Below are 11,120 nucleotides of genomic sequence, written 5' to 3' on the forward strand. Positions count from 1 at the left end.
CCCACAAAAGCTTATGCACAAATCAATCTGTTAGTCTTTAAGGTGCCACTGGACTCCTCGCTGTTTTTGTGGATACAGACTAACACGGCTACCCCCGGATACTTGAGGGAAATGTAGTTACTTTGAGCTTCAGGGGAAAGAGTCCCACTGATTTAAATAGACTTCAGATCAGACCTGGTTTGCATTAATCCTGGGAACAGCTGGATTTATTGGAAATAAACAAAAAAAACCCAATCCTCAGTTGGGACTAGGTCAAACAAACCCAAGCAACCGTATCACTGCCTTAGAAAGAGACTGCATCCAAATCCGCATAGAGGGACTGTTCAAAGGCAGTCATTCCATCTCCCAAAATGAAGTCCTGCCAGTGTCTGCAAGCCAGTGGCCAGAAGCAGAAACCTCTGCTGGTGGCCGGATTCCATTCTGCCTACCTAAATTCCACCAACAATCCCAATGGGACATGGGATTCTTCTTCACTTCCTGTCCCAAACTGTTGTATAACAGAAGTGATGTGCTCTTCATCTAACAACCTACCTGTCCTTAAGATGGAGATGAGTAAATTTCTAAACAGGATTATGTGACTGCGTGGTGGTAAAAGGTCTTGATCAGGGACCCCTTGCTTCACAAGGAGTCCTCACTCGAGTGTTCCCCACAGACTTCAGGAGTAAAGACATCTAGCATGAGTAGAGCCTTGCAGAGTTTGAAAAGCTCTTTGAGGTCCTATGTGGTTAAAGTGGACATAGAGAGATGAGATGTGTAATTGCTGACAGACAACTGGGCGGTGGTAAGAGAGAGATTCTCCTTAACCCTTCCCAGTCTGAATAGCTCCATGATCCATTTAGTCATCATTCCCGTTACAGGGTTCAGGACGTGTGTGCTCACAAATAACTGGATAGATGACAGCCCTCAGAGACACATCACGGCTCTCGTGCACTCTCTGCTGAGGAGGCAATTTGATCTGGTGATCGAGTCTTGCCGCATCGGTCTGAAGAAGCCAGACCCTCGAATTTACGAGTATGCGCTGGACGTGCTGAAGGCAAAGCCGCAGGAGGTGCAGGCACAACTTACTTCTAGTTACGGGACAATGGCAAAGATTGCCCGAAGTGACCCAACTAGACATACAAAGGGGCCTGGCTTTCAGAAAGTGCTGGGCACATCTGTCGGCTGTGAACCAGGGCTTCTCAAGTTGGGCACCCAAAATCAGTAGACACTGACGTGAAAATCTCTTGGCCCAAATCACTGGGGAATCACAGCAACGCCCCCTTCCCCCCCGTTCTCCCCAAAACTCTGCCCTCCCTTGACTGACCCCAGGTTCTGAATCTCTCCTGAATCCAGGTTATTTTCCTGGATGACATCGGAGCTAACTTAAAACCAGCCCAGGAAATGGGAGTAGCCACCATCCTTGTCAAGGATACCGATGCTGCCCTGAAGGAACTGCAGGACCTGTGTGGAATTCAGGTATCTAGTGGCTAAGTGCTATCTGAATCTGTGCATTTACTGTCTCCTCCCTCTGGACAGAATACGTAGTTCAGAGTTTAGATACCGCAAAGCTGGCTGCAGTAGAAATATCCAACCTATGGTAGATAGACTCCTGCTCTTGCCTAGCCTTCTATAGTTTAGAGAGACATTTGCATAGAGTGGCTCTCTTGACCCTGCACTGTACAGGGTTTTTCTGAGTGATGCTATAGGTGTGGCTGTGTTGGTAATTTTATTCCAAGGCGTTTTTGTTAGCGGACTCAGAATCCCTCGCAAATTGCACCTTTAGGCTAAAATGCTGTGTGCTTGTCCTTTAAGGGTTTAGGTCAAATTCAGCCAGGTCCAGATCACTCCTGACTTTGCAAAACGAAACCCAGATAAGATGAGGCTGCCCGAAACAAAAAATGCCCTAATTTCACTCATCTCTGTTAGATAGAGTCAAATTGTGCTGTCAGTTATGCCACTGTCAATGCAGAGTAACTCGGTTGTAGCGATGGCATTGCTAACCCTGCTGTCAATCCAGAGTGAGAGTAGAACTTGGTTCAGTTATGCAATGCCTGGGTGAATGTAATCAAACAGGAGCAAAGGAGTCTGGCTCTTAGAAGGGTTAATCCTGCCGCTCTAATCTGTTAGAAATCTGTAGAAGAGGTAGCAAAATAGAGGAGGATGTTAAAAGATCTGGCAGATAAAATTCATTTCAAAAGTCCCTCACATGGATCTGATGAGGTAAAGCCCTGTAATAGATTAAGAACTGTCAGGCAGGAACCAGAGTAAGACTTCAATGAGCACAGAAGGAGGTTAATGGTGTGGTGCCCTGAGGATCAGTACTAAGAGGTGCCTTCTCCTTGGCTAAGATGCTAGTGATTGTAATTCCACTCAGCCTTTCTCACCTTTTGCAGTGTTTGACTAATGTTGGCTTATTTAATCACAAGCCGATTGTGTTACCACCTGCAGAGCCTGAGTAAAGCTTTCCAGGCTTCCCTTGCTCATAGGTTAATACCTTGTGGTGCCTGCCGTCTGCCAAGGCTCCTTCTTCCTGGCCCTTTGTAAAGTCGGCTCCTCTCTCATCTCCCTACAGAGGGTCCCATATAGCTTCTACCCTTCCTCTCACCCTTGGGAGAGTTGTCTGACGTGATTAATAGTTCACCGAGCTATGTTTGCAGATGCTGGACTTTGCTGTGCAGAAATGCACTGTGACTTTGACCTTTATTTAACCAGACGCACAAGGTGGGTGAGGTATATTTTATTGGGCCGACTTCTGTGGGTGAAAGAGACAAGCTTTTGAGCTCAGAAGTTTCTTTCACCTACAGAAGTTGGCCCAATAAAATTATATATGACCTCACCCACCTTCTGTCTCTCAAATCCTTTAACCGACACGGCTACAACAACCCTGCACACAACATTATTTTTAAGGCCGTTCTAGTTATGTGAACGTACTTATCACTTGTATGTGATGCTTTTCTTCCGTAGAGCTCAAAGCATCTGATAAGTGTTAGATGTTTGTGATTAGGTTGCTAATACCATGTTGTGGCAAAAATCCACATTGAGGGTGTAAATTCTTTGATCAAAATTGGTAGAATCTTTTAACCCCCAGAACTCAGGCAGCGGGTGTGCTCTGATCACTGCTTGACCAGTATTGTCTCATTGTTCCCTTGTGCTCCCCGCTACCTGTTTGCTGCATCCACCTGTTGTTTCTTGTCTTAAACTTGATCTCTGCCCTCGAGAGTTTACAGTCTGTATCTTTGTGTTTGTACAGCACCTAGCGCAGGGGAGCGCTGATGCAGGATTAGAGTTTCTAGGCACTACAATAGTAGAAATAGTAGCAATTACGGTTTAAAAGATTTTTAGTCTGTCTTGTAATGTAGTGGAGAGCTGTGGAGGTGCCTGACACGAGGTGGTAGGGGTGAGGTTTTCAGCAGCATCTAAGTGACGTAGAAGTATCCCACTGACAGTCATGGGACTTGTGCTGCTAAAGAAGCAATGGACCTTTGGAAAATCCCGTCCCGGCTGCCTGAATGAGGCTTTAGGTGCCCAATGTCTTCCCATTTGGGTGCCTAGCTTTAGCCTATGCGCTTGAGTGGAAATGGATAGTGCAGAGGATTGGTGATTGAGCATGAAGCCTTTTGCTCCAATCCAGGCCTGATCGGCAGCTACCACCATTGGGTAGCTGATTGGTAGCTTAGGTTACCAGGAAGAACAAATTAAGTGTTTCATTTCTGTCTCCTCCAAAGTTAGTGCCCATTTGGCCCTCCTGGTTGATGGTCTCCCCAAGAGACCGAGCCCTGGAAGCAAGAGAGAGAGCAGTACCCTTGGTGTACTAGAATGGCCTGGAAATCTTCTTCTTTTATTTCTTGCTTTTACGGGTCTCATCTCTCCATTCTCAGGGAATCCTCACTCTGAACAGGGGTTGGGGAGCTCTAACAGATGTATCTTGTGTTCTCCAATGTGCATGTAACACTTGTTATATGCAATCTTCCTTCTCAGGCTTTTCCCCTTAGTGTAGGTATTTACTTTTCAAGCCGTGAATTAATTGAATCCCCTTAATCAGAGAGGACCTGAAACCAGTACCTCCCATCTGAGCCTGCCGGATTGCTTCTGGTGGTTCTAGGTTGGGTTCTAGGAGTGTCTGCTGCAGGCTAGGTGCCATCTCAGGCTGGATAAAGACAGTTCTGGATCTGAATGCTGCCTCCTGGCACGTTTCCATTTAGACCTGCGAAGGAATAATGGCACTGGATGAGTAAGGCCTATTCCTCTTCCCTCAGCTGTGAGAGCACGGCAGTACTGCTAGCCCAGTCCTGGACTCCGCCACGCAGCCCCACCAAGGGTTGTCTTAGCCAGTCTGGGTTCTCTTCTGCAGATACTGCCAGTCTTGCCAAATCACGTGGGGTTTTCATAATGTGGGCAAACAGCTAGACTTGCAGCGGTGCTCAAACTGTGGGTTGGGACCCCACAGTGGGTCACCAGGGCTGGCTTGCTGGGGCCTGGGGCAGCAGGGCTCAGGCTTCAGCCCCCTCATACGGGGCGGTGGGGTTCAGTCTTGGGCTTGTGCCCCCAACATGGGGTAGCGGAGCTCAAGTGGGCTCAGGCTTTGGTCCTCCCTCCTGGAGTTGTGTAGTAATTGTTGTGGTCAGAAGAGGGTGGCGGTGCAAGGTAGTTTGAGAACCCCTGAGCTAGAGGCCTGATAAGCTACAACCATTTTAAATGAAGGAAACTTCCCAAAGAGGGTGGGTCTGGTTTAGAAGGCTGGCTGAGCAGTAGAAAGTTATTGTCTGAGTCAAACAGCGTGTGGCCACTGTGTTGCTGGGCACCAACAATGGCAGTGGCGGGGTCTGGTGTAAAACTGAGAACTTTCTTTATTCACCATGTAGCTTCTTGGCCATGAAGAGACTCTGCCAATCGCATGTGACCCAGTGAACGTGACCCATGGTTATGTGCCAATCAAGGTAGGTTGTAATAACCGGTGTGTGAGGAAAGCCATCTTGATAGCTAAGTGTCCCAGTACTATGGTGTTGAGGGCCATAAGTATCCCGTGATGGGCCCTCCCCATCCATGTGAAGGGTGTTAACGTCGTGGAGGGAGAGAGGTGGCTGTATCCATATATGAAGACTGTGGGCACACTGTGTGGTGTTTAACAGCAATGGGCTGAAATTCAAGCAAGGCAGATAGAGACTTCGCACAGGGGGATGTTTTCTGACCGTGTGAGACTGTCTTTGAGGGTCAGGCTGGAAGCCAAATCCTCTAAAACCGGAGTAGATAGAGCACTGGTCTGGTCTCTGCTGCAGAGTAGGCCGGGCTACGGGAAGGTGGGGAATGTTTACAGCCAGGGGCTAAGGTTCTGGATGGCCGATGACCCGAGTGCCAGGCGCTGGGGCCGGCTTCTGTATGCCAGCACACAGCGAGGGGGTGGGTCGTAATTGCTGGGTGTAAACGGAGGGGGAAGGACTGTGGGGCAGGGAATGAACTTGTGCTATTTGTCTGTTCTTCCCTCTAGCCTGGAGTCCAGCTGCATTTTGTCGAGATGGGGAATGGCCCAGTGGTGTGCCTCTGCCATGGCTTCCCTGAATCCTGGTTCTCCTGGAGGTACCAGGTAATACCAAGCTGGGCCAATGGCTAGCAGCGATTCTGTCTGTGTATCCACCTCTGTGCAGCATGTTCTGGCTATTTGTTACGCAGCAGTGTGGCCTTCCATGAGAAGAATCAGGGGGAGTCTTTCACTTGTATGCCTGTATGGGGAGGGGTGGAGGCCACTTCTGACTCTACCTCATTCCTGGTGTGTCTCCCATTGCCCTCTTCCATCTGCAATCTAGAGCTCCTCCTTCTGTCTTTGCCGTCCTTCCTTCCCTCTCCCAGCCCCTTCTGCTCTGCTGAAATGACTGATCGGCCATGCCGTGATGGCAGGTTCCACCCCCCCGTCAGTTTGGAGCAGTGGGGAACTTGCCCTGGCAGACTCAGAGCAGTAACAGTCTGTCCTGGCCCAGCAATGCTCTGGCTGGTGGTAATTGCCAGATGTTGGTGGGAGGTCCCCTGAGCCCTCCCCGATGAGATCTGCTGAGCAACAGTCCTGGCACACAGCTCTAGGTGTTCAGTGACGTGCCTGCTTCCCATGAGGGGCTGGGAGCAGCAAGCGAAGGCAGAGCATTAGGTGCTGCGGGGCACCACCTTGTCCTCTCTGCTCGGCCCCTCGCTTCTGCCATGCCTCCCACCACTGCTGTTCCAGCCTGGGGCCTGCACACAGCTCTGCTGGGCCACCTCTAGCAGCCCCTCTTGGCCAGGTCACTTTGCAGGCACCCTGCTGCCTCTGAGCCCTCATGTTGAGCCCCTTAAACTCCACACAGTCTCTTGTGGCTGACAGTGCCCCACTTGGAGCTGGCTTAACACAAGTGAATCACACAGTCCTCGGGGGCCCAAGGCTACCATGGTAACCCAAGAGTTCAGACCTGGCCCTGGTTGATCTGCCACACAAGGAGCTCTTCCTCTCTCCCAGGCTGCTCCACCCAAAGCCGCCAGTCCCAGACTCTGGTGTGGCTTCCTTCTCCTGTCAGCCACACCCTACTTCCACGCCTTCCTGCCTGGGGCCCTTCCTGCTTTGACAGGTCACTCCTGGACCCTAACTGGCTGGAGCCTCAGATTTCTGGGTCTGACTTCCAACCTGCCTTGTACTGAGGTTTTCCCTGCAGGAGCTTCTCTTACATTCTGCAGTTTTCCTGAGCTTCCCCCTTTACTGCAGCCACCTGCTGCCCTTCGCAGGGAGTTACCTGGTCTGACCCAGCAGGGTTGGCCTGCCCCAGGTCCTCCGGCCCAGAAGGATCAAGTCACCCTGTTGCAGCACCTTCATTGTGATCTGCTGTAGCCTGGCTGGGCTCTGCACCTCTCTCACCTCTTGGGAAAAGAGTAAGTTAAAAATAACTTAAACAAGTTAAATGTCTTCAAGTCACCAGGGTCTGATGAAATGCATCCCAGAATACTCAGGAAGCTGACTGAGGAGGCATCTGAGCTCTTAGCAATTATCTTTGAAAAGTCACAGAAGACTGGAGAGATTCCAGAAGACTGGAAAAGGGTGAATGTAGTGCCCAGCTATAAAAAGGGAAATAAGGACAACCTGGGGAATTGCAGATGAGTCAGCTTAACTTTAGTACCAGGAAAGATAATAGAGCAAATAATTAAGCAATCAATTTGCAAACACGTAGAAGATAATAAGGTGATGATAAATAAGTCATGAATTTGTCAAGAACAAATCATGTCAAACCAACCTAATAGTTTTCTTTGATAGGCCTTGTGGATGGGGGGAAGTGATAGATGTGGTATAACTTTACTTTAGTAGGGCTTTTGATACTATCTGGCATGACCGTCTCCTAAAAAAACTAGGGAAATACAACCTAGATGGAGTTACTATAAGGTGAGTGCATAACTGGTTGGAAAACCGATCCCAGAGAGTAGTTATCAGTGGTTCACAATCAAGTTGGAAGGGCATAACGAGTGGTGTCCCTCAGGGATCAGTTCTGGGTCCGGTTCTGTTCAATATCTTCATCAATGATTTGTATAATGGGATACACAGTACACTTATAAACTTTGCAGACAATAGCAAGCTGGGAGGGGTTTCAAGTGCTTGGCGTTTAGGATTAAAATTCAAAATGATCTGGACAAATTGGAGAAATGTTCTGAAGTAAATAGGATGAAATTCAATAAGGACAAATACAAAGTGCTCCACTTAGGAAGGAACAGTCAGTTTCACACATACAAAATGGGAAATGACTGCCTAGGAAAGAGCACTGCGGAAAGGGATCTGGGGATCATAGTGGATCACAAGCTGAATCTGAGTCAACAGTGTAATGCTGTTGCAAAAAGGATCATTTTGGGATGTATTAGCCGGAGTGTTATAAGCAAGACACGAGAAGTAATTCTTCTGCTCTACGCCATGCTGATTAGGCCTCAGCTGGAGTATTGTGTCCCGTTCTGGGAGCCACATTTCAGGAAAGATGTGGACAAATTGGAGAAAGTCCAGAGAAGAGCAACAAAAATGATAAAAGGTTAAAAAAACAAAAACAAAAAGCATGACTTATGGGAGAGGATTGAAAAAACTGGGTTTGTTTAGTCTGGAGAAAAGAAGACTGAAAGGAGACATAACAGTTTTCAAGTACATAAAAAGTTGTTACAAGGAGGAGGGAGAAAAATTGTTTTCTAACCTCTGAGGATAGGACAAGAAGCAATGGGCTTAAATTGCAGCAAAGGAGGTTTAGGTTGGACATTAGGAAAAACTTCCTAACTGTCAGGGTGGTTAAGCACTGGAATAAATTTGCCTAGGGAAGTTGTGGAATCTCCATCATTGGCAGTTTTAAAGAACAAGTTGGACAAACACCTGTCAGAGATGGTCAAGTTATTACTTAGCCCTGCGTTGAGTGCAGGGGACTGGACGCGATGACCTCTCAAGGTCCCTTCCAGTCCTACACGTCTGTGACTCTATGACCCAAAACACGTTTTGAACCCACAGTCAAGAGGTGATTGTGCACAAATGAACTCTGCTCCCCAGCCCTCTTTCCCTCTCGCTGATTGAATGTCTAGTATGAAGTTCACGTCCCACCTCTAACCCCCGAGGAATCTCTGCACCGACCCAGGGTTTATTCTTTTGGTCTCTGCCTCTGGAATTTGCCTTGGCCTCAGTCTGAATGCCAGTGCACCATGTAAGGCACCTTTACTCTTCAGTGGCTGACTCTCTCATTCTGAGTGTGGTGCTAGCCGGCGTGGATTGGTTTGCCCAGTGTTTGGCTGGCTATAGTCATTTGCTAGAGCAGTATCTGTTGTCATTCTTACGCCTCTTCCAGCATGTGGAATTCACGTGGCAGCTTCACTTTTGTTACTGATGTGTCATAGTCGTTATCGTGCCGGATGCTAATAGGGGACAGTTCAAATAAAAGGAAGTCCACTTCCCAGCTGTGTGCGAGCTACAGCAGACACAAAAGTCTGTTTCCCAAGGTCACGTTTCTTTCTGTTTCTGCTCTAGATCCCTGCTTTGGCTGAGGCTGGCTTCCGGGTCCTGGCTTTGGATATGAAAGGTTACGGAGATTCCACTGCTCCCCCAGGTCAGTCGGGTTTCCCATCCTCTCCGCCTCCCTCCTGCCCTCTTAGAGGGAGCAAGCAACAAAAGGCAGAGCTAAATTGCTCAACCGCCTTCTGGCATGTCTGTGTGTCTGCTGGGTCCTAGCTAGGACTGTTGTGGTGGAGATGAGCCGGGAGAAGTTGAGGCTGAATATTCGGTAGAAAACACTCTTGGTGAGAACTATTTAGGCTGCGGGAGTCTCTCAAGGGAAGTGGGGAAAGCCCTGATTCTTGGGAGAATGTCCCGTCCTTTGGTAAAGTTCCTGGGAATATAGAGACTGTAGAGAAGAATTGCACCCTTGCAGGAAGATGAACCGGATAGTCTGACACACTCTTCCACTGCGCTAACGTCTAAGGCCTGGTCTGCACTACATGTTTAAACCGATTTTAGCAGCATTAAACCAATTTAACACTGTACCCGTCTACACTACAACACTCTTTATATCGATATAAAGGGCTCTTTAAATCGGTTTCTGTACTCCTCCCCAACGAGAGGAGTAGCGCAAAAATCGATATTACCATATCGGATAGGGTTAGTGTGGCCGCAAATCGACGGTATTGGCCTCCGGGTGGTATCCCACAGTGCACCACTGTGACCACTCTGGAAAACAATCTAAACTCAGATGCACTGGCCATGTAGACAGGAAAAGCCCCGCGAACTTTTGAATTTCATTTCCTGTTTGCCCAGCGTGGAGCTCTGATCAGCACGGGTAGCGATGCAGTCCCAAATCCAAAAAGAGCTCCAGCATGGACCACCCAGCATCCGCTGCATGAAGTCGGCATACAGATCTTTTACACAGGAAAGGAGGGGGCGATGGAGCTCAGCCCCAGTTGCTAGATGAGGGACGTTACTCAGCCATCTGTAACCATCTACTGGAATGACGTGACAAATTGGACGTTCTAATTTCTCGAACACTGTGTGGTGCCGCAGTCCCCTAGGCAGTTTAGTATCAGTGGATGGTGTTTGATGCCTACAGAGGAAGGGGCCGTTGCCCTAAATCGGGCACTCTTCTCCAGCAAACTGCGGCCGGCGCCCCTCCTCTCAAAGGGACAGCTGTAAAGGTTGGAGAAAAGGATCAGGTGACTCCTGCCGCGGAGGGCTGACGAAGAGGAGGGCTCAGGCAGTTTAGTCTGGAGCGCCTGGGACAGGGTGAGGCAGACCTAGGGGTCTGGCTCACTGCCGACCGCCAGAATGGACCCGACGAGGTCTGGTTCGCTGTATCTAGAAGCTCTGTTTTAGACTACGTTCTGTCATGAATAGAACCTCCTGTTTTGCTGCATACGAGTCACGGTCGACTTTGACAACAGTGGGAGGTGGGTCAGAACCCGGGCTTCCCAGCCCGCTGGGTGCTCACTGTGGAAGCACACAGGGGGCGAGGATGCTGATGACTCAAGGAGGACCCATGGTGTGACGTGGAGCTCTTGCCCTGAACAATCTCCCAGGGAGCAGGAAGGCTTCCCCATGTCTGACTGGCTTTGAGGGAGATTCCAGAGCATGCACTCGGGACTCCGTGACAGACCGGAATCATCCTATTTTACCCAGGGCCCCGGCAGCTCACCTAGGCCAGCAGACACTCAGGGCTGGCAAGCAGGATGCTTAGCATCCATTGCCCAGCGGTTGGGGAGGAGAGGACAGATCGCTCTCCTGCTGCAGCATCGCGTTACCAGCAGCTCAGTCAGAGACTATTGGTGACCTGAAAGAAGTCAGAAACGATTTCTTTCTTTTCTTTCATGTGTGGGGCGGGGGGATAAATGGAGGAGTTTCCTGACACAGCTGGAAATGTGTTGACACTAAGGCCTGGGAGCTCAGCTAAGAGTAATAGTTTTTCGGAGACTGCTGGTGGTACGAGGAGGAGTTCTCATACCCCTCCCTTCCAGAGCGTCCTGCTTCTTTTGGCTTTCGCTATTGTTCTTGTCACCACACTGTGCTGTGGACTTATCAATACTGAAATTTTTAAATCTTTGCGAATTTTGGTCTTCTGTAAGGATCTGACTAGAACAGATTGGTCTCCCATACAGCGATCAATCCAGTTAGTCTCCCCCGTGACGGGGTC

General features: G+C 49.1%; 1 protein-coding gene across 1 annotated transcript in view; it reads left to right on the forward strand.

The window, feature by feature from the left end:
• LOC116837371 (bifunctional epoxide hydrolase 2-like) overlaps positions 1-11,120 on the forward strand; it is an 89,460-nt gene that overhangs the window by 37,742 nt on the left and 40,598 nt on the right. The window contains exons 4-8 of the mRNA XM_032801706.2: positions 858-1,048; positions 1,333-1,455; positions 4,842-4,916; positions 5,465-5,560; positions 8,972-9,050. Of these exons, the coding sequence (XP_032657597.2) occupies positions 858-1,048; positions 1,333-1,455; positions 4,842-4,916; positions 5,465-5,560; positions 8,972-9,050 (564 nt within the window). The remainder of the gene's footprint in view (positions 1-857; positions 1,049-1,332; positions 1,456-4,841; positions 4,917-5,464; positions 5,561-8,971; positions 9,051-11,120) is intronic.

The sequence above is a fragment of the Chelonoidis abingdonii genome, chromosome 3 (assembly GCF_003597395.2).
Source record: "Chelonoidis abingdonii isolate Lonesome George chromosome 3, CheloAbing_2.0, whole genome shotgun sequence".
Classification (NCBI taxonomy): Eukaryota; Metazoa; Chordata; order Testudines; family Testudinidae; genus Chelonoidis; species Chelonoidis abingdonii.